The sequence below is a fragment of the Corapipo altera genome, unplaced genomic scaffold (assembly GCF_003945725.1).
Source record: "Corapipo altera isolate COAL_440 unplaced genomic scaffold, ASM394572v1 61286, whole genome shotgun sequence".
Taxonomy (NCBI): domain Eukaryota; kingdom Metazoa; phylum Chordata; class Aves; order Passeriformes; family Pipridae; genus Corapipo; species Corapipo altera.
In genome coordinates this window covers 3,358,378-3,382,845 of record NW_020884907.1, presented here as the reverse complement: position 1 = coordinate 3,382,845, position 24,468 = coordinate 3,358,378, and the positions used below count along the sequence as shown (strand labels likewise).

The window sequence follows — 24,468 nt, the reverse complement described above, 5'->3', positions numbered from 1 at the left end:
TTCAGCAAGCTACTGACCCAGCAGTACACATCAATATACCTGCCTTAATGATCTCAAACTCAGCATGGTACTCCTCAGTCACACACTTTGGAACTGAGAGTCTCATGAAACCCTGTCTGTTGGTGCCAGCTATAGTCTTACCTTCAAATATCTAATTGTTATGCCTGTATTCTACCTGTATTCTGTAGCTGTTTGCAATTAAATTCTTTGTATTGCTTTGGAGGAATCTAGGTCTTTTGAGATCATGTATTTCAGTAAGAAACATTGGAAAAAGTAACCACCATGTTACAATTATCTGTCTATTTTCCTACATCTATTAAATATATTTGCATTTGATTAACATGTTTCTCTCAGCCAGACTAAAAAGGCCTTTTTTTAGGATCTTGGAAGAAAACATAGAACTTAGGTTTTCAATGCCACAGTTTGTTAAAAGCAAACATAACAAACAAACAAACAAAACTAAGTGATATGTTACAAGTCGAGGATCATAACAAGCAGACTGCAGACACAGAAAGAAAAGGATACAAGCAGTAATGTGAGACAGGTCTGGTGAAATGCTAACTAAAATAAAATGTGAAGAACAATGTTTATATATTTCTACTTGGTAATAGTGATTTAATATCAACATCCCAGAAGGGCTTTTTCCATTTCACGTTTGTTTTGAGTTAGTGGCAGAATCCTAAATGCTTATCCAATTTTTTCTCTTAAAAAATTAAGATTTTTTTTCTAGAGGGATAATAATAATTTTTACCCTGCACAACATTTTAACTCTTGATGTATGCATTTCCAGAGCCAATGGCCAACTCAGCTCAATTACTCTCTCTTTAATAAATGTGTATGTTTAAATGGCTAGAAACCAAAACTAAAGGGAAGGAGACAATGGTGACCAAGCATGTACAATTCAATTAAGTGCAAAATAAAGTGAACTATCTCATTTGTCAAGTGAACTGCTTAATTGTGGCTACTTGCATCACTGAACACAAATACTATTATTTTACAGTGCTTCAGAGCACTGAATCCTGATTGTAGAATTTTTTAGCTTGATTAATAGCTCAGTATTCATCAATAACTCAATAGCTTACTATTTTAATTACTTGCATTTGAAAATCTAACTACTCTCCAACAAGTTTAAAAGTAATATATAATAGCTGTTGAAAAGTAACTTATATAATGTGGCCCTTAAAAATACACAAATACATGTAAAACAGTATTTTAAGAAAATAATAAAAACTGATTATCTGTTTCTCTTATTGGAAGGCAAGTAGTAACATGCCTGGTTTTCTCCTTTCTTGAAGTGCAAAGTTATTTTGCACAGAAAATATTTTTCAAATTTAGCATGAAATGTTTAAAGCTGGTAAAACAAAGATGATTTGTGAATACCGACTTACTTGTTTGGATATTTTCATATCAAACACTTACAAGCAAAATAATGCAATAATGTTTTCTGTATCCAAGAAACATTGATTTTTTTTTTTTTTAATAGTGAAGCGGACCATTAACATCTATTAGCCTCTGGTTATCTCTTTTTAATAGCTACCATAAGAAATGATACAACACTACATAAACCCAATTAATCTTTTATTTTTTTAACAGTCAATGTGATTAATTTCATACAGTGAAAATTCACGCTGTAACTTCTCTGTAAACAGTCAAAATTCCAAACCAGTTGTAACTGAATGTTGTGATGTCAGGTAATATGGGTTCACCCCCTACATTGGCTCAAAATAAATGGGTTCTTTACGAAGTACTCAATACATTTCACTGGCTGATGCTCAAGAAAACAAGCCTTGTAAGAAATCACCTATTGTTAGATCACTCTGACTATATTGTTTCCATTTATCTACATCTTGGGAGAAAAAAATTAAAGAAGTCACCCTCCTCTTTGTAGGGGATGCATTTCTCCAGTTTATACACAGGCAATGCTGACTAACACAAAAATGTGTAATTTTTTTAAAGCTTAGATACAAAACACATTAGAGAAAGCTCATTTTAAAAAGAGAGCCTATAAATGCATTCAAATACTGTAACATTTAAAAATGGTCTAATTTTTACAAATGCAGATTTAAGTATGCCAACTTTTGGCAACTTTTGGATACTACTATTTTTCCAAGAGCAAAAAAAGTCATTCAGCAAGTATAAAACTTATCATTTTGTTCTCTGGTAACCATTTTACTGTGTTCAGAAATTTTTCTTGGAAGAAAATAAAATCAATATGTTGTTTTCAAAAAAAATGAAAGTGGTGCAGAAGGACTGAACATGAGCAGTGCTCGGTTCAGTGAGTACATTGACATGGGCAGATCACGCCTGCCTTTGATGTAGCAGTTATGTCTTCTGCCATCACTTTGGTCTGCACCAGGACAATGAATTAGGATGGTGACCTCTTTATAACAGAGGTTTGCAGACAGAAGAAACAGGGACACAGTGACAGAAATATTGGTCTTTGTAGGCTGTACTTTCAAAGATCCGCTGCTAGACTGAATGCACTCCCAGCTCAGAAAAACTAATTTCCACTGAAATAACGAAGAACTTTTCATACCTTCTGAGCTTCAAGGTATCCTGTGAATCAAAATCTTCTCAGATAGTAATTTTAAGTTACATTTAAGAACAGCTAAACTGATGTATAGCAATGTGCAGTTGAGAATGATGTTCTGACAGCCACCAAAAGCAATTCTAATGTTTTTTATTAATCACCTAGCTACATATTTTTTTAGCTCTACATCTTTCTTTTGAGCTTGCAGATAGGAAATCTACTTACCTAGAACCAAATTCTACTGTCGAATTAATTACACTGTTATCATTAATCTCCTGCATCATTGATCAGCTCTCTAGTTTTACTGAAAGGTATGATCTACCATCTTTTTCTAGAGACTCTAATCCTACAGTCTCTGACTATACGGTGGCCCACTATAGGAACATATACCATTTAAAGTGAAATTCAGAGAGCAACTCTAATGTAATAGTTTTCAGGTTTTGTAGTTATTTTATTTTGAGGTTTTCCAAGTTTTGCGAGTCATATTTACAAAATGAAAACACTAAGGAATAAATTTTACTCTCTACCCTAGAAAATATATTGAATGATTTTGCTCCTTTGTAATGCGTTTTCCTGTCTTACAGTTTTATCACAATTGTAGTTGATTTTTTTTCTGGGTGAAACTACATCATGTATGGGACCTGTACAAAACACATATTCCCATATGAAGCTTACTGAGCCTCACCAAAGCTAATGCTTTGTGCAGGATATGTAGAACCCTCAACATGCACAAAGCATATGAATAGAGAATAATAGAAAAATCCATATCTATGCGGCTGGAACAGCTACTGACAGATAACTGTACATTTAGATTGATACTTTTTAGATTTTTGTTAAGCAAAAGTGGCATAGCTTTTTTTATCTTGTACTATTCCTCTGCTAAAACAATATACTTTCCACCTTCTGACTCCCAAATATATCTACCCATTGTAAATTTATTTTATATATCTTAAATTATTAATTCTCTGAATTATCCTGAAAAATCTTACCATTATTTTCCACTGAATTTTCAAATTACTTCTCTTATGATGAACAGGATTCTAGTGAGGCCTTTTCAGAAGTGAATTTGGTCTTTTCAAGGGACATGTGGAATCCTAGTGCAATTCTTAGAAGAGAAATTGCTTTAATAGTGAGTTCCTGAATACTTGTAACTCTATCATTGAAACACTCACAGACCAAGCAGTTAATTACAGTTCTATAATTCTTTTCCATTACAAACAGCTGGAAAAGCACCAGCAGAAAGAAGAGAGACTGGCATGTGGTTGAAAGGGCTTTTCTCCTTATTGAGGACTAAGAACTAAGAACTAAAAAACCAACTTGATCATAGAATGATTTTTGCTGGAAGAGACCTTAAAGATCACCTAGTTCCAACCCCTGTGCCATGGGCAGGAACACCTTCAACTGAAAGCGCCATCCAACTTGGCCTTGACAACTTCTCAAGATGGGGCATTCACAGCTTCCCTGGGCAAACGGTTTCAGTGTCTCACCACCCTCAAAGTAAAGAATTTCTTTATTACATCCAATCCAAATTTACTCTCTTTCAGCTTAAAGCCATTATCTCTTCTTCCATCATTGCATGCCCTCATAAAAATTCTCTCTCCAGTTTTCTTTCAGGCCCCTATAGGTATTGGAAGGCTGCTATATGATGTCCCTGAACTCTTCTCCAGGCTGAAAAACCTGAATCCTCTCAGCCTGTCTTCCTCCCTCTGATCACCTTTAGGATTCTCCTCATAACTCCCTCCAGCAGATCCATATTCTTCTTATATTGGGAGTCCTAGAGTTGGACTATTACTGAAGCCCCACCTGTTGGCTGTCATCAGCCACCTCTTTATTTTCCATGTCCCTTAACATAGTTGCCTGAAGGATCTGCTCCGTGTTCTTCCCAGGTACCAAGGTGAGACTGGCTGGGCTATAGTTCTCCAGGTCTTCCTTTTTTACAGTGGAGCTTATGTTTCTCCTTTTACAGTCAGTGAGAACTTCACCAGACTGCCACAACCTCTCAAATATGATAGATACTGACTTAGCCATAGATAGTGACTTAGCCACTTCATCTGCCAGTTCCCTCACGACCCATACACGCATCTCATCAGGTCCCATGGGGTTGTGCACCTTCAAGTTCCTTAGATGGTCTCCAATCTGATCTCCTTCTACAGCTGGCAATTCTTCATTTTCCCAGTCACTTCCTTTGCCTTCTGTGACATGGGTGGTGTGACTGGAACAATTCCCAGTGAAGACTGAGGCAAAAAAAAATTATTGACTACCTCAACCTTCTTCATATCTCGGGTTGTGAGGCCTCCTGCTTCTCCCAGAGAGGGACCACATTTTTCCTTATTTCCTTTTATCACAAACATAACTACAGAAGCTTTTGTTGTTCTTCATTTCCCTGCCCACATTGAATCCTATCATGGCTTCAGCCTTCTTAAACTGATTGCTGACTGCTTGGACAATCTAACTGTATATCTCACAGACTACCTGTCTTTGGTTCCATCCTGTGTAGGCTTCCTTTTTGTCTTTGAATTAATCCAGTAGCTCCCTGTTCATCCATTCAGGACTTCTGGTGGTTTTGCCTGACTTCCTCTCTGATAGTAACCATTGCTCCTGAGCTTAGAAGTGGTGATTGATCTCAGGGTCTCAAGGTGTGGGACACAGGACTCTATTGAACTCAGGACAGGGTTTCACATTGTTATAGGGGGAAGGCTGCCACACCACAGCCTCTGCAAAAAAACAAAAGCAGGCCATGTTGAAGCAGTGCCAACACTGGCTTTCAGGACCAGGCCTCGGTACAGCACACAGCATTAAGAGCACACATGCACTCAGAGGAGTTAGATCACAGTCATTCTCACAGAAAGCTATTTTTGAGGAATACCTTCTTCTAGCAAGTTGAACTAAGGCTAGAGAACCAAGTGACACCTCGGGATACTGCTAACTTGCACACAGAAACATCCCTAGCATCAGTGGGGCCATGGGTGGGCTACCTTCCCTGACTCTGGACTCCATATTCCCTGCTGCCTTGGCGTTCCCTTTAGTCAGCACAGCTGCTGTCCCGAGCACCTCAGGCACCAAACAGCAGCAGGGATGGCAGAGCTGGACCCACTGGGAGCTCTGGATCCTCTGTTACAAATGTTTGTGAAGAAACTAGCAAAACCAGAAAGCTGGTGTACTTGAAGCATTTGCAAATGTGAAGCTGTCAGAGAGAGCTGCTGCTCTGTACACCCATTATTCTTATTAGCCTTGAGTACTGGGAGTTTGAAAACCTTTATGAAAAGATTATGCAAGAACAAGCATTAAATTCAGCACAAAGTTTACTTTAATTGAGCAATACTCAATAAACAGAAAGAGACAATGCTTGCTCACAGCATTTATTTTTTCTAAGTCTGTTTTGGAGATGTTCAAATTAATTAATGGACTTAGGGAGAACCTCAAGGTCAAAGACACAGAACCTATAAAGAAAAATATTAACACAAAATGGACTGAGCCACAATCTTAGAGAAAAAGACCTATTAAATTCGTAACGTCAAGTTCTTGTTTAAAAAAAAACAAAACACAAAACCAACAACAACAACAAAACAAAAACAAAAAAAGAAGAACCCTAAAAAACCCTTACAATTTAACATTGAGTTGCTACAGTAAAACATAAGTGTAATAATACCTTTTTAGTAAAAAAGAATTGTGAGTGCCAGATCACACCCATAATCTATCAGCCATAGACACACTAAGAGAGTGGACTTTCCCTCAAATTATCACCTTGAATACATGGCAATCAATGAGAATATATATCACAGATGTACATGTTGCATATAAAAATGTGCCACAGAGAGCTCTTGGGAACTGCAGCCATCTCCCTATTCTGAATCTGGTGATCATAGTGAGATGGAAGAGCTGTGTCATTTAAAAAGATTGCATCATTAACAGAAAAGTGGTTGCTGTTAAAAAAAAACCCAACCAAACAAAAAACAACTGCTCTAAATATTATTCACTATGATAAAGAGTTTTGGTTACCCCTTTTTTGAGCCTCACAAATAGAAGCCTCCTGCTGCAGCAGAAGGGAGGAAACTAAACAAAAAAAATAAAAAATAAAATAAAACAAAACAAAATGAAAAAACCTAAACAAACAAAAAAACACAATGAAACAAACAACAACAAAACCCATGAAAATGGATTTCCGACTTTTTCTTCAAGAAATAGTTTCTCAAAGTGCCTCTGTCTAGTCAAGGTTTAAAAAAAGTCCCAAAGGCTCAGAAAGTCCCAGAATTCAAGACTAGATGGATTTAAATCTCCACCTCCCCTATCTACTCCAACCCCAGTTACCACTAAGTTCAAAGAGAAGCCCTAAAAATGTAACAAGCTAAAATATCTGGTGGAAAGTGAGAAGTAAAACAAAAGTAAAACAGTAAATATTTTAAAGTTAGTTTAAATAAAAATCTTAATCTTAAACTAAAACAGAGAGCACAGCAAATGATTTTAATATTTCCCCCTATTTTGGATTCATATTTTTAAATTATTTTTATTTATTATATTATCTGCCTGTTAAATAGGACCATTTATTTCTTACTGCCTAGTTGAATTAAGAATATTATGACCTATTTTATGTCTCCTCTCATTCAGATTCTTTCTGAAACTATGTTGTAATATCTTTATTTGGATTCTCAAGTCTCAAGTGGTTTGCTTTCCTCAAATTTCAGACCATGAATTGGATTCCTGTATAGATTCAAAGATGTTTTCCCTGCACCTCATGCTGTAGGTAATGAGCATTTTTGAAGAACAAATACCAAACCAGAACAGATAGCCTAAAGTTATCTAGAGATGTTTTCTAAAGTTTTCCTAGAGATGACAGGCCCTGCTGCTTCAGTCACATCAAAGATGCAGTGACTGGTGTGTTCACAAATTGCTGACAATAAAAGGGGAGTTGTTTATCAGCTGGAGTGGTGCTGCAGATATCCTCGAGAAAATACAAACCAGAGAGTTGCATCCAGTACTTCAGGCTGGCAAGGAGGTATTCTTTCACAAATCATAACTTACTTTCTTGTCTCCTGGAAATTTTGTACAACTCTTAAGGAAGTTTTCATCTAGAGGAATGCAATATGTTTAAGAAAACTTAGAGAACTTTTTCTAGACACAGTATCCCTAAATAATGAATTTACTGATCTCTGTTAGAAGACAAAAAGCTGCCTATGATATAAACTCAACCTGTAATGATTTAGCCAGGCATATGAGACCCCAGATCCTAGGGCAGTTATGATCTGCAGTAACTGTTATTTTGGTAATTTCAAATATAGCATGAATTGCAGTGACTTTAAACATAGCATGATAACTTTCCTACTATGTTCTAGGGTATTCTGAACTAAAGTGTTTGAAAGCATGGGAGAGACTGAATGGTGAGACATCATGAATCTGTACCCTACTAATGATGATGTTCACTTCTAAGAGGGAAGATCTGAAATCCAGTCTGTGTTTCAGACACTATTTGACACAAGATATTTAGGACAAAATAAATAAAATAAATAAAATTCATTTAAAAATTTAAATCTCTCACCTCCAAGATCTTTCATCTCCAAGATGAAATATTTAAGAGTAAGACAAAATTATCCTCATTTTCTTTCTCTGGCAAATTGAATATTTAACTGGCACTTAAAATGAGGAACAGTCCCTTTAAGTGAGACTCTTTTTGAATTAATTATTATCTACAATTTTGTTCCTTGTAAAGGAAGACACGGGCTCAAGTAAAGGAAAGGATGAAATCTAGGTGTCACACCTCATTGGATGAATCACTGAAAAAGTATGTGAGAAGCCTCAGAACATGCCTTTTCTAGACTCTAGACTCTTCTGGACTATTGCACCATTTTATGCTTTACAGTATGCTTAGGATATAATACTGAAAACATGAGAGTCCATGTGGACCTTTTGAGACAGATATTCTACATTGTAACACTTAAATTAGTAGTTGTGTCCCACAGGTTTAGCAAGTCCTCACAAAGACATTTGTTTCTGCTAAGGCCAGCATAAAATTTGGAAAATGCTGACAGGGCTTGTATGTATTCACAGTATTATCAATTCTTTAATTTTTATGAAGATTTGTAATGGAATCTTTGCCCATGCTTTACGTTTCTTCCAGAAAAATGGATTTATTCTCTAGTACCTCCACACCCACAGAATCACACAAGAATACGTGTACACTTAGATAACCACAAAGAGACACAGACATACATACAAACACAGGCACAGACTCACTCTTTGCTATTTTTTGGTAGTATTTTTGTTAACTGTAATTCACAATTAAATGCTGCTTTTAGAACAACCTTCCAGGGATTCAGCTGTTCTGTTCAAATCTTCACAGCTGAAGAAGAGACAAAACACAGGCAGCCTTTTTTATTGAATTAATTTGATTTTTTTCTTTTGTCCTGCCAGCTATCAAAATTGTCAAATAAACCAGCTTTGATTCATAAATAATGGTTCCATTATATTTACTGTGCCACCGGTCAGAGTACCTGAAATTTTAATTCACTTGTTCAGCTAAATTTCATCCTCAGTTCACAGCCATAAAATTCTGTATTGACAAACTTTCAAACCAACTTTGACTCTGAGGTATCTAGTCAACATTTTTCTTCTGTGTGGATATTAGTTTATTGAATAAGTGGCATCTGTTTTCCTCCACATCACTAGTGGAGTAGGTATTTCCTTTTGACAGCTTTGTACGATTTATGGGTTTGCATGCTATGAAGAAAAATAGTACTAAGCAAAAAATTCCAATTCATTACCTCTTAGTACTTAATTAAGTTCATACACATTGCACACTATAGGTGAACCCTGAAATGACTGTGACAGCCACTGAGCAGCAAGTTAGATTATCTTTGGAAGACAGAGAGACTTTTAATTATCTTGACCTCATTTTTTCCATCTATGATATTCATAAATTTTCATTCTATTTTGTTGCCTCCATCAGATGTACCAAACCACTCTGAAAACAAGATTATATCCTTAGCTATTTCCTTTTATCTGCACATTTAGGCACCAAATGTTTTCACAAATAGTGAAGTCAAGTAATACTTTTTATCAGCTTACTTCACATAGCTGCAGATGAATTATGTCATATGGGGTCCTCGTAATAATGGCTTGGTTTTGAAAATGATAACAGCTTGATAAAAGAAGAAAGCAGTGGATCTGGCTATCAGTAGATACAGAATAAAGAGAGCCTGGGCTTTACCTGTCAGGGTTCTGTGTACACACATGCATCTGTAAGAGGATCCGCTGGGTGAAAGTCTTAAAGCATTGCCCACATTTCCAAAGATGCCAGTCACTGAACTCAGAATTTAGTTGGCTTGTTGAAGTTGGGCTTGCAAGAACTCGTTGGTTTTTGACACTGATCTGGTTAAATCCTGACTCGATGGACCCAGACTTATCCAGGAGAGAAAAATTTCTGCTACACGGAGTCTGTGGAAATACTACGGATCGCTGTGGAGTGGCAGGGGATAGTTTGCTACTTTTATTAAATGGCTGTAGGGTGTCTTGTCTGGACATGGCCTCCATTACAGTCGAAGGGACATTCACTGGGAGAAAAGAAGAAAAGTATATAAGATCTTTTTTACGCTTTTTTAAAACTAATACGGTTTTGGGAGAGACAAAAAAAAATCAACATCCATTTTCTTGACACTACAATTAAACAATTTTATTTTAACAATGCACAGAAAGAAAAAAAAAGTGGGCTTGAATCTGAAAAGATGGTGCTGATTCTGTGACACTGAAATGAAAATTCATGCAAAGGGGTGTCTTAGACTGAAAGGACCCAGAGAAACCTTACTGTGATATTCATTTATTACACAATGGGATTGTCGTCTGAAAGAAAACATTGCTGCACTTGTGATGCCCTGACTCTGTATATTGCAGTCAGCATGTCTGACTGCTATATTGCAGACAAGCATGAATTTTGAGAGCATGGGGAAAAAAAATCCCTTCTCGGACACGCCTTGAAATACAATAGGGCTTAAATATCTACTACAGCAATAGTTCTCTTATCGTCTTAAAGGGCAGCCTCTAAGGATATTATACTATTACATGTCACAAATAGCCACACTGCCAATACAGCAAGAAGCCAGCGACTTCAACGTGTCTCATACTATTAAGAATAATAATCATGAGACAATGCGAAGTATAGGCAGAGATGTCTTTGTGCATCAGTTTCCTACCCACAAAATAGTTATGAAAATCATTTTTAGTCCCATGAAGGTCTTATGATCATCAATTAACTATGGCTTATGAGGAATTCAGATATTTCAGCAACAAATGCACAAAGAAGTGATTTAGTGCTGAATTTGAATGTTGCACGATGAGGGAAGCAGGAGGTCAAACATGTAGAAGAAAGTTGAATAGCTGCCTCAATCCTTGAATACCATGTAGGTCGTTCAGTAAACGAAGCAAGTATCCTGTGGAAAAGTAGTGAGCTAACAAATGCTTGTACCACAATGCAAAAATAAATGTAATTTAGGCCACCAGGGCCAAGTAACTTCTAATGTTTTCTAATTTTGGCACACTCAATCTCATGAGATAATATTTTGATGTAAATTTTTAAATTAAATATGTTTTATACATATATGTCTATTTATGTTCTCTTATGTAGTTACTGTCACAGAGTGTTTCTGTCTATAACTAGGTACATAGCATGTACTGAACTGTTGATTAGAAACTACAACTTGGTTTAGGTTAGTCATAACGATAGATCTCTAAGAGCAAATATGAGAATTAAATTTCAGTTGTGAGCTGGAATCATCCAACATTGTTTAAGATACAATAAAAATGTGATACAAATTAATGATTTTTGTAATATTTATCTTAAATTATGCCAGTTACTTTAGAGTTAAATACTGATTTCTTACATCAATCATAATGGCTTCAATTTTATAATATTAAAAGTTCTTTAGTTTGTGTCACTTGTGGTCCTTCCTAATCTATTCTTTTTAGGAGTATCTGAGAACCTAATTTCTAAGTAGAGTTACATCTGTGGAGCCGTCTGTTACCAGTTTCCAAATATATAATACATCTTCCACATGTCTTCCGTACAGGGAACAATTTGTATACTTCCATTTTGCCCCAACACACTTGCAAGAAGCAGATAACTTTTTTTTTCTTTTCTTTTAGTTGTATTCACGACAGTCCACAGAAGCAATAAGATCAAGATGTCTGATCAGACCTAAGGAATATAGGCAGAGTTTGTGCAGGTGAATATACCCCTGTGCAGAAGATAAGCAGGTGTACTCTGAGAGTTTAAATGGCACTTAAGTCGTATGCAGCTGGCTCCATAGTCAGAGATTAATTTCATCTACTCATGCTAGTGTCTCTGGGGTTGAAACTCTGATTTCTCTCTCAGCAAAATAGCAACTGGAAATATTTAGAGATTTTACCCATAATGTTTCCTTTTCAAATAAAGTTTTTGTAGGCTTCAGCTCATGAAAGAAAAAATAATATTTCTGTATTGTACACCGCAGAGCATGAGTTTTATCAGCAAATATTACTGCCAGTAACTAAATTTCTTTTAAACTTTTCTCAAGCCCAACAGATTTGAAAACTCAAGATGAAAAAAGATGTTTATTTTTGACAGTTTAATCTCTGATATCTTGCTGTTTTATTGCTGCATGTTCAGTATTTAAGTTGCTACAAGACACCAGTTCATCCTAGCAGTTCATCCTGTTTAAGTATCCAAGTACTTGACCAAAAATATACATCTTATGTGTAACTGATTAAGAGTGGGCACTCACAGGGTTACTTTAGACCAAAGTCAATCAGGCATCCATTATTGGTTTCTTCTACCACATAGATACACATAGCTGTCAAAATGGATGCAAGCTCTAATCAAGTTCCACACACAAGCAGTAAAACTGAAGGGTGTACCTGGATCACCCATTCCTATTTACAGACAAATGCGTCTAGCACTAGATCAGGTCTGTGTTAGTTGCATGCTTAGTTTTGTGAGGACTCCTAGCAAACTAAAAATAAAATATTGAGAAGAGGTAGAAGAATGGATGGAAATGGGGATTGGCAGGATGGAATGGAGGTTTATTGTCGTTTCTGTTTACTTGCACTCAGTTTGTATTTAGAGAAGCAGTTTTTTGCATCTAACTACAAAGATCTAACCTCTACAGTTAGTCAGTCTAAGCTTTTCTCAATATATTCAGTGGTAATAGAACAAAGAATCACTAAGAGAGGCCCTCTGGGCCTGCAATGTATTACAGTTTCGGGAAGGGAGTGTCTTGTGATAAACCTAGTAGCAATGGAGAGGACCAAGCAAACTGATTAACAATACAATAGAGTTAATCACTTCTGTGGAAGAGTGATTCATACCATAATTTTGCAGAGCTTAAGTGTATCAGCTTACTTTAAATGTACAACCACTTTCATTTAACATCACAGAATCAGAGAATCAAAGAATCATACAGTGCTCTGGGTTGGAAGGGATCTTAAAGTTCAGCTAGTTTCAACTCCTCTGCTGTGGGGAGGGACACCTCCCACTGGACCAAGTTGCTCAAAGGCCCATCCAGACTGGCCTTGAACACTTCAAGGGATGGGCCACCCTCTAAAACACTCTAGGAATATACTTGATCAGGCATGAAACAGGAATTATCGCTTACACAGGTAAAAATACAAGGAAGAACTTACAATTTTCATCTTGTGCAATGCACTGGAGGGGGATTCCAAAGAAAGATGTGTAACTGTCATTGTACCACACCAACAGCTCAGTGCCCCTGGGAATATCTATACAGGCCCGGTAGAATATATTGGATCTAGTCAAGAGAAAAAGAAAAAAAAAAGCCTAATTTTGGAATAGGGCATTCTTCTTTTATCATACACAATGTTATAGTAGAAATTAATTGTTTTGGAAGCATTTCCGCAGATAACTAAATGAATAAGTTACTGATTATTTTAAAACCAAATCTGTCATAGAGAAGGATTTTATTCCTGTTGCACAGGCTAACAAAGACCTTACAAGCACTTTGTACCAAGCATGTGTTAAACAGTGAGGTTTTAAAAGGACCAAGATTTTAAGAAAATACAGATATTTTCTTGCAATGTCAGTTTCAAAGTGATTTTTTTTCAAAGCGATTTTAGAAATGGTACATTTTGCTTATGCTTATAAGCATCAAAGTGTTGCTCACAGTTCAGCAAATACAGCCATTTAAACAGCTTAGCATTTGTCATCTAAGATAAACTTAACATCATTTAGGGGAAAATAGACAACAGCTCTTTTATGTGAATAAGTTCTTTTAGCAAAAGGTTTGAAGTAGTGTGAAGTGACCTTTCATTACAGCAATGTACCACCAAAAGAGAGATCTCGGATTGTTGAGAAAAATAGTTTTTGGCTTAGGGGAAATAAAAAATTTGGGTTAATCAGAACATTCAATCATAAAATTTTCCCATATATGGAACATGAGGGTAATGTCAATGATCCTTCAGTAAATATAAATTAGTGTTACCATAAGTGTGATATCACATTGTTCCTGTGATAAAAGACTGTGAGTATTTCTAGACCATTGAAGTGGGAATTGAAGGGAAAAAAGGGAAAAATCCTAGTGTCTTTAGCATAAAAACAAGAGCCTTAATCTAATCTTGCACTGATGTAAATAGCTTCAGAGTCATACTTCTACAGTTAACAGATTTACATGGCAGCAAAAACTGTGTAAGATTAGAATCAGGCTCAAGATAAAAGAGAAATGTTATCAGTTTGCAGGGGCTTTTCCCCCTCATGCTTCACATGGAACAGTAAAACATACTCCTGTGAGATGGACAGAAATTCAATATATACAAGAAGAACAGTCCACTCTTGCTGAAGGATTACATACCAAAATGATACAGTCAAAGTACCAAGAAATGACCATTTTTTATAACAGCTTATGTAAGGCAGAAAAACATCTATAGACCAAAAAAAAAAAAAAATTAGGCTTCAACCAGTTTTCTGAGTGAAGAATTGCTACAAACATTATTCTGAAGCTCAAGATAAAAGTGTTTAGGGTTGGTAGGCCTTAAATTTAGACTTTCTATAAAGAATTGGCTGTAGCAATGCAATTTGTTCCTTGTATAACACTGCAGACATAAGGAGAATCTTCTACCACATTTTTCATGGCAGTGAGATATGCACTTGTCAACATATTTTGTCACCGCAAAGTGGCTCTTGGCAACAGGATCATAAAGATCAATAAAAAAGTGCAGATTCTCAATATTTTACTAGCAGCTGCAAAAATTTCATTTATCTTGTTATTTTCCTCGCTTACTGCCACCCTGTCTCAGGAGGGCACTGCTAGCTAAGCAGAATGGTTTTCTTAGCCTTCTATGAATATCTGACAAAAACTCTCCCCTTTGTGTCTCCCCTTCTCCTTCTCCTCCTTCTCCTCCTCTTCTTCTCCCTCTCTTTCTTCCCAGAGCTACACGTTAAGTTAATTTTTTCCACCGTTACATAAAAATGAAAATTGAAGCCACGCTATAAATTACCAGCATCTCTTAACTTGAGAAAAATTGAGTCTACTTTGTACTTCACCCTTGTAACATTTCATCTCTCAGTTTGGCTTCCCTTAAGATAAACACAGCAGCTCGGCAAATGAATGTGCTAAAACCAAATGACACACTTTGCCGCTGAAAGACCAGAACTGTTTTTGAGCAATGGGTGGTCTGTGAGGCTTGGAGTAGGCAGGGAAAAAAATGTGTAAGTGTACACCGTTCCTTACAAGTGTGCAGAGCTTCCAAAACTCGCAGAAATCTCTGCATGCTGAAGTACATCAAAGGGATTTTTCCCTTTTTGGATAATATTTCCTTTGCTGACATGTATTTAGTATTGTGGTTGGATGACTCATAAAGATAGCTTCATGGCGTCCCAACGCAGTTGAAGCAGAACACATGCCAACAAACATTATTGTCAGCCTCAAAATAAAAACAAAACGTTCAGCTAAGGGTCAATCAATCAAGAGCACTTTGAAGAAAATTCCATTTAGATATTACAAATCATAACAGAATGAATTTAAACCAGCTGACTTTCTGTGAGGAGAACGTCCATGTACAATAAAAATTAGGCTGGTTTTTCAGTGTCCAACTTTTCTATTTTCTTACACTTGGATGCAGTCACCAGTGATGGATGCCAGTTTTTTAAATTGTGTTTTTGTAGTTCATTTTATAAAGATCTGAAGTAATCGAAAACAGATCAACAGGGGGAACTCTAAGTAAAAACTCCACCATGAAAGGAGAGTTGTAAAATCCACTTAATATTGACAGATGTGTAATGACTTTCTCATGCTCACTTTTCATTTAGGTTTGTCGTCTATATATATGTACGCATATATTTTTTTTCTTATTTTTATGTATACATGTGCAGGCACACATCACCACATTGAGAAATAGTCCACAAGATACCCACAAAAATACTCTTTCATCACAACAATCTTTATTCATTATCCAGTGTGTTTATTTAAAATCCTATGGTATTTTAGCTATAGATAGCAGATACTTAAGTCTATAATGAAAGATTTGTAATGTATAAATAGAATTGTTATTTTTTTAACTGTGGCATTATTTAGTCAACTGGATAGAGAATAAAAAAGCTGAAAATGCAACTGAACAATTTTACCATTTTTAAATTGGAACCCTATGGCATAATCAAACTTTATATATTTCATTTTAGATTTCTTTTTGTATGTTTTATTTTTATATTTAGAGGTACTTTAAATAAATTTAAGATTATTCCTAAATAAAAGAAACTCTGCTTTCTAAAATCAGGATTACTCACTGCGACTGGCAAGCCAAGCCTGGTGCATTCTTTGATGTGTTTCCTACCATATTTAATAAGGCCAAGTGGTCGCTTCTGATTCTGAGGCAAAAGGTTTGTTTATAGCTGAGATCATGTATTTATGTAATGTGTTGTCTGGGTTTTCTGGATGTGTTTGCAAGTATAAAGTAAAAGGCATCATTATTTCTTTACATTTTTTTCACACTTTGACTTTCTCCAGCCAGCAACGTAAGAAGTACAAGCACTAGCAATGTTGGCTAGCAGGTGCGTTCAACATAGAAGTTGAACAACTCTATTAAGGGTGGAAGACTACTGGTGTTGACCTGTTTCTGATCAGATCATTCAGAAAGAGGGCTCCATGTAGCATGGTGGCCACACAGTGACACAAGGCTGCTCGGGCTCCCAGGAACTTCACGCTGAATTTTTTTATTATCACCCCAAATGAACACATCCATAACTCTGCTCCTGTCTTTGCAACCAAAGGCAACAGTACTGGTGACAGTTACAGCCTGACCTTCCAGTAAAACTTTGTATCATTGAGTAAATCAGAAAACACTTTACCTGTACTGAACCACTGTTAAGTTCTGCTCTCCACAGTGCCTCGCGCATCGAATATACCGCATCCAGCTTGACTTACTGGGTTCTCCTCCATCGATAAAGTGCTGCAGTGTCCCATCTTGGTCATATATCTGGGGAAGATGTCACAAGGTCAAGTAGTTAGAACAAATCATCAGCAATCATTTTTCACTGCTTTGTCCCTCTGTGTCTTTTCCAGGAATGTATTGCCATGAAGTTTGTCATTGCGTACTGATACTTTTAGAAATCTACATGGAACAGCAGAAGAGTATTTTTGGGGGATGCAAGTTTATCATATTTCTTTTATCAAGCCAATCTTTTTGTATTAAACATATTTGTGGTGTCTCAAAGATGTAACCATGTTTCCCAAAGAATATTTAACCTGTTTTGACAAGCTGGCCTTAAATAATGAACTGCAAGATAAACAAGAAAATCTGGATGTAAAGCGTGCATTGAAATGGCTGGGACATCTGAGCAAGGGGCAGTAGTAATCCCTAAACAAGTATTCTTTCCTTCACATCTCAGTCGCAGCAAGAGCGTGTTCTACAGCAACCTCACATGATACGTTAGGGAATTGTAGGATTCATAATATCAAAACAAATGAGACTAGAAGGAAAAAGAGAGTTGATGATGCCTTTAGAAGCTCCCTTGAGAAGCTTTTTTGAAGTAGTAAATGAGAAATCAGTCCTGAGGGAATCATTGTTTTCCTAAACATGACATCCCTGATAAGGACATAAGAACCAGTTCTGGTAATTTTTAAAAAAAGACAGTATTATGTCTCTACTTAGCAGTGGATGCCCCCTCTGAAGTCAAAGAATGAAGTTGCTCTGGAGGCTCTGAAATGAAAAGTGTTTCATGCATACCTACCATTTTGACTGCTTAAAAAATGTTATCTAGGTAGGTCTAATCCTAGTAAAAGCCAATGACTTCAGAAGATATTTACTTGTTACACAATTACTTTGTCAAAATTCACGAATGCATCTAAATTACTAGGTACCTGTCTGAAGTAAACCCCATCTTCATGTCTTTTGTCCCTCCATGAACATCATTTGTTTTAACAGTCCTACCCCAAAAATGCTATCCCTTTTGAAATTTTATGAACCTGAATCAATGTTTTCTTGCAAGTAATAATCTACTATGTAAAGAGGAAGCACATTTATTACATTGAATTGAACATTTCTAGAGCATACGAATTAACAACCTTGCATGTCTATTTCAATATCAAGAGAATAATCTGAGAAATTATGAGACTATATTCAATACTCCAGATTTATTAAAAGAGTGTTTCCAACAATCTACACAAAAACATACAAAGGAATCAGAATCTAGTTCTTTACTCCATCACAAGAGAGTCTCAAATTCAGGAGCCAGCCTAGCTTTTGCTTTTAGCCAAGTTGGACTGGGAGTAATCAGGAGCAATATATCCACTGCTAGAGCATGAGAGACACAGAAATCAAGTGTCTATGGCGATCTTTATAGTTTGTTCCTGAGTGTCTGTGACAAGGACCAGGTGACAAGGCCAGATACTCCTGGGTTGGATAAGTAAGGTGCTACCCCAACATGCACTGAGTGGAATAAAGTCAGAGAAACTGGGAGTCCTCAGAGGCAAACAAATACTCCGATACCAGGGATTAACTTCATTTTATATATATGGTAACATACCGATTATCAACAAGAACCTATTCTTTTTTAAATATATTAGAGTATGTTGAATATATGAACAAAATATGCTAACCAATAAAACTCTGTAACTGAACGAAAAAAGCTTTACAGGAAATCAGTCTACAAAAAGGAAGAGAAGGAAAAACTAGTGACTAACTGTTGGCTAGGACCATTTTGGCAATATCTATGCAAACAGTCTCAGCACAGTGTTTATTATCTATCCATTTACATGGTGCTTATTCACATAACAATATATGGCTTAACATGAGGCAGAAAAAATTCCCATAAATAAAGAGCTGATAACTTCCTAATACCAGATGATATGAAACAGGAAAGACAAGGAAGACTACCATAATCAGTACTGACAGTCATATCTTGACACACAGGGTCCTACTCAGAACTGCATGTAAATCGTCAGTCAGGAACTGACAAGAAAAATTACAATCTGTTATGGAAACATAGTGGTGGAGCTTTCTTGGGCCTTGGACTGCACTACAAGTAAGACTAAATATTTTCAAATGCTTTATTCTTGCAAGTAGTGGTGCAACACTATAACATCTTCTACAGGTGTCTATCCTAAGCAGTTGAAAACAGTGCCAAAGAGGCTAACGGTTATAAGCCTGGGTACTGAGTTTATCATTTGTAAAAGGTATGCAATTATAGAATTATAGAATAATTTAGGTTGGGAGAGACTTTTAAGATCATTGAATCCAACTCTTAACCCACCACTGGCAAGCCCACTTCTGAATCAAGTCCCTAAATGCCACATCTACACTTCTTTTAAATACCTCCAGGGATAGTGACTCTACCACTTTCCTGGGCAGACTGTTTCAGTGCTTGACAACCCTCTTGGTGAAGAAATTTTCCCTAATATCCAATCTAAACCTACAGTGGTCCAACAAGCAGCCATTTCTTCTAATTCTGTCACTTGTAACCTGAGAGAACTCACCTTGCTACAACCTCTTTCAGGTAGTTGTAGAAAATTATAAGGTCTCCTCTGAGCCTTCTTTTCTCCAGACTAAATAACCCCAGATCCCTCAGCCTCTCCTCATCAGATCTGTACTCCAAAACCTTTGCCAGCTCTGTTGCCCTTCTCTGGACACACTCCACGACCTCAATATCTTTCTTGTAGTGAGGAGACCAGAACTGAACACAGGATTTCAGCCGTGTCCTCACCAGTGCTAAGCACAGAAGAATGATCATGTCCCTGGTCCTGCTGCCTACACATTTTTTGATACAAGACAGAATGCCATTTGCCGCCTTGTCCACCTGGACACACTGCTGACTCAGCACTCCCAGGTCTTTTTCAACTGGGCAGCTTTCCATCCGCTCTGCCCCCAGCCTGCAGCACTGCATGGGGTGTTGTGGCCCAAGGGAAGGATCTGACACTTGCCCTTGTTGAACCTCATAGAATTGAACTCAGCCTATTGATCCAGCCTGTCCAGGTCCCTCAGCAGATCCTTCCCACCCACCAGCAGATCAACACCCCTGCCCAACTTGTAATGTGCCAGCTGGTTGAGAGGGCACTCCATCCCCTCGTCTAGATCACAGATAAAGATATTGAACGGTAATGGTCCCATGGTTGAGTCCTTGGGAACATCGCTAGTGATTGGCCACCAACTGGATTTAGCGGCATGTGCCTCAACTCTCTGGGCCTGGCCATCCAGACAGGTTTTTTACCCAGTGAAGAGTGCAAGCCATGAGCAGCCACTTCATCCAAGAGAATTCTGTGGGAAATGGTGTCAAAGGCTTTACTAAAACTCAGGTAGACAATAACCACAGCCTTTCCCTCATCCATTAAGTGGGTCACCCTTCCACAGAAGGTTGGTCAAGCAGGACCTGCCTTTCATAAGCATATGTTGGCTGAGCTCAATCCCCTCATTGTCCTGTACATACCTTGTGATGGTAATGAAGATAATTTTTTCCAAGACCTTACCCATCACCAAGACAAGACTGACAAGCCTGTTGTTCCCTGGATCCTCCTTCCTGCTCTTCTTGTAGATAGGCATCACTCCTGCTAACCTCAGGTCCACTGAGACCTCCCTGATGAGCCAAGGCTGCTGATAAATGATTGAAAGTGGCTTGGTGAGCATTTCCAGCAGCTCCTCAGAACCCTTGTGTGGATCCCATCCAGCCATGTAGATTTGTGTGTGTCTAATTGGTGTAGCAGGTCCCTGAACATTTTTCTCTTGGCTTATAGGGGCTTCATTCTGCTCCCCATCCTGGTCTTCCAGCTCAGGGGGCTGCGTACTCAAAGAAGAACTGGCCATACTATTAGAGACTGGATCAAATCAGGCATTAAGCACCTCAGCCTTTTTCTTGTCTTTTGTTACTATGTTTCCTCACACATCCAGTAAAAGGTGGAGATTCTCCTTAGCCCTCCTTTGTCACTAATTTATTTATAGAAATAATTTTTTATATTCTTTTACAGTAAGTAATTCTATTTGGGCTTTGGCCCTTCTACTTTTCTCCATGCATAAACTCTTGACATCTTTGTAGTCCTACAGAGTTGCCCACCCCTTTCTTCCAAAGCTCAGAAACACCCTTTTTTCCCCCTTAATTTTCAGCCAAAACTCTCTGTTCAGCCAGGTTGGTTTTCTTCACCATCGACTCATCTTTCGGTACATGGGGACAGCCTGCTCCTGTGCCTTTAAGGTTTCCTTCTTAAGTTACATCAAGCCTTCCATGACTCCTTACCATTCAAGACTGCCTCCTAAAGGACTCCGTCAGCAAGTCTCCTAAACAGGTCAAAGTCCGTCCTCCAGAAGTCCCAGGTGGCAGTTCTGCTGACCCTCCTGCTTACTTCTCTGAGATTTGAAAACTCATTTTGTGTATTGCTGTGCCCAAGACAGCCTCCAACCACCACATCACCCACGAGTCCTTCTCTGTTCACAAACAACAAGTCCAGCAGGGTACATTCCCTAGCTGACCCGCTTACAATCTGTGTCAGGAAGTTATCTTCCACACACTCCAGGATCCTTGTGGACAGTTTCCTCTCTGCTGTTCTGTGTTTCTAGCAAACATCTGGTAAATTGAAGTCCCTCACGAGAGCAAGGGATTATGATTATGAGACTTCTCCCAACTGCTTACAGAATATTTGACCTGCCTCTTCATCCTGTTTGGATGGTCTACAACAGACTCCCACCAGGTTATCTGCTTTGTTGGCCTTCCTCCTGGTTCTTACTCATAAACACTCACATAATCACCATCATCTTCTTTTGAAGGAAACTTCCATGTCTTTATTTATTTACATTTTTTTAATTCACTTTGCAGCATTTTACTCATCCTCTGGAATAAATTAGTAGTCTAAGTAAAGTTGAATACATATATGCTCTGAGAGATGGGGGAAAGAGTGTTCAGTGGCATTACTGGTAGAAGAGAGCTCTATGGCCAACTTAACAAATTACAAGGAAACTTAGTTCTCCCAAAGAAGAAGAAATAGCAGTCTCTTTCCTGAAAAGCTCTGAGACTCACACAGCTAATTGCACAGTAAAATTCAGTGACTTGACTTGCCTAAGGCAGTGTTTGTTAAGCAAAATGCCAATGAGCTCTAGTGTTTGTTATGGTAAGTATACATTATTTATTTGTTAGCACTTTTAATCATGTCAAACTGAAAGCAAACTGGATTGTATGCGTGACTTGATAACTTAGTCATTTAGACTGGATTCTGTGTAGTATATTGGTGCCTAGCTCTCTCTGAAATCAACATACTGCTGAAGGACCTCATTATCTAGAAAGTCTGAAATGTTCAGAAAAAGCTGCATGAACTGAGAGAACACAAGTACAGAATTCCCTGAAAAAATTGCTTTTAAGGAGAATAGTTTAGGGTGACAATCAAACTACAGCTGGGTTCATACTGATAAAAAAATGTTAAAATAATGAATGCTTTTAGACTTTAAATATGTTAATATTAAGAGCTGGGCATCTGATTTAGGGCAGGAAGGCCCTTTAAATATGCATCTCCTCCTTGTTGCACACTGAATGAGAAAGCTTTATAGAAACAATCATGCATTTAACTATCACTTCTTTCTCTTTTCTTTCACTATCTTGATGACCAAGTAAGGATATTGAGCAAATGTTCTAAAAACAACTCTTAGTCTTTCTATATAAAAGAATAATGAAATATAATAGAAGTCATAAGCAAACTAAAACACATGGAAAAGTCTCCAAAGGCAGTTTAACTAAAAAGAAACACTGATGTAGATAGATAATAATGGCATTACATAATCACATCCTTTACAAAGGCCACATCTCAAACATTGAAATACTTTCTTTTTTTTGTAAATGACATTCTATCTTTTAGATTACCTATAGAGTAAATAGGCAAATTATTCTCAGCCAGTATAAAAAAATGACTGTTCATCACATTGCGATAACTCCAACTCTGACTCCTAATAAATATTATTGAATCTGTAATAATCAACTTACACACATAAAACTGGTATGTAACAATAGTAGTATACATGTCATCAACCTCATTCTACTATAAGCAGAAATGTTTGAACAGGTTCCCTATTCAACTGCATGGACATTACTTCAGAAAGACATTAGTTACAAATACTTCTCATCTTGCTTGATAAGACTAACAGATTTGTTTTTCCCCATAAAAGCTGTCTTAAAACTTTTTATGGACTGATAGCAAAATTAACAATATAAATATCCTACAGATAATATTCAAGCTTGTTGTCTTAGGATGAATAAGTATGCTTTGGTCTATTGTTATGTAGAAAATAAAGTTGGTTACTACAGTCTTTACGTGTATTTGAAATAATCTATGTCAACAACTAGTTACTCATTTTGAAGTGCTTCTATCTTGTAACTAACTGGATGATATCTCCTTGCCATGCAGAAAATGCAACAGTTCATTCAAAGAATGATTTTTCTGGTTTGCAACTTTCATATTACAGGCAAAGCAGTGTCAATTTGTTTATACTTCAAATTACCATCAAGTTTTCCAAAGCATCCTGAAATGTATTAAAAATTAACAGAACAGAATCTGAAATAAATGAGCAAGGAGGAAACATCAGGAGACCTCACTGGTTAATATCAAAATGTTCTCCAACACTTGTTGGCAATTAACTCCCTGGGATGCAACTACTCTGTGAAAATGCACAGAAATATGTCCTGACAGCCAATGGTATTTAACTGCTCACTCTGTTCAATGCAATTTTCTACCATTAGCCATATCTGATTTGAAGTATACATCTTGTAATATCTGCATAATATTTCTTCTCTTTAATCTAGCAGGCATCATCTAGCAAATTTTATAAAAGAAAATACTTGCCAAATAATATTAAAAGCTATTTAGTTTTAATGTTTCTCAAAGGATTATAGCATATGAAACTATAAACATTGGTTTGAACTGTCTGTGCTAGGTGAAAGGCTTCATCTCTCACTTAGACTCCAGTCCAGCAAACACTTATGCACATGTTGTAGTCCCATTGATCTCAATGGGACTACTCGTGTGTGAAATCAAGCATCTGTGTAAGCAGTTTGAGGACTGGGGCCTTATTCCAGGAAGCATCATGACAGCAATGCCCTGCTGATTATAAATTTTTTTCAGTTTTATTTTAAGTCAAGTCTCAGTGGTTTGTTTCGACACTAGCCTGTGGAATAGGAAAGAATTTCACGTAACACAAACCAGTATTACTCAACACCAGGGCAATGAGGGGAAGACACAGAGCAGAAAAAAAAAAACACACATGAAGCTGAAAACCTGCACACATGCAGACAGGTCTGTAAAGAACCAATGCTCTTGCAGTATCCACTGACACCACAGGACCTCGACAGTGTGAACCTTGGCACACCGGGAAAAAAAAAAACAGACTAAAAAGGAAAAGGTGGTTTAAAAACAGAGGCAAATTATAAAACTGAAGTAATCCAAGCAGAAGACTCTCACACCAATTGACTGGTAGATGCATATCTCACTAAGTATATCCTCAGG

General features: G+C 37.1%; 1 protein-coding gene and 1 long non-coding RNA gene across 2 annotated transcripts in view; one reads left to right on the top strand and one right to left on the bottom strand.

The window, feature by feature from the left end:
• LOC113951553 overlaps positions 1-17,150 on the top strand; it is a 30,234-nt gene extending 13,084 nt beyond the window's left edge. Inside the window, exon 3 of the long non-coding RNA XR_003529193.1 lies at positions 17,062-17,150. This is a non-coding gene — a long non-coding RNA (uncharacterized LOC113951553). The remainder of the gene's footprint in view (positions 1-17,061) is intronic.
• Positions 1-24,468, bottom strand: part of PRDM6 (PR/SET domain 6) — a 75,001-nt gene that overhangs the window by 8,700 nt on the left and 41,833 nt on the right. The window contains exons 4-6 of the mRNA XM_027652639.1: positions 16,848-16,975; positions 13,175-13,299; positions 9,732-10,074 (exon numbers count right to left, since the gene is read on the bottom strand). Of these exons, the coding sequence (XP_027508440.1) occupies positions 9,732-10,074; positions 13,175-13,299; positions 16,848-16,975 (596 nt within the window). The remainder of the gene's footprint in view (positions 1-9,731; positions 10,075-13,174; positions 13,300-16,847; positions 16,976-24,468) is intronic.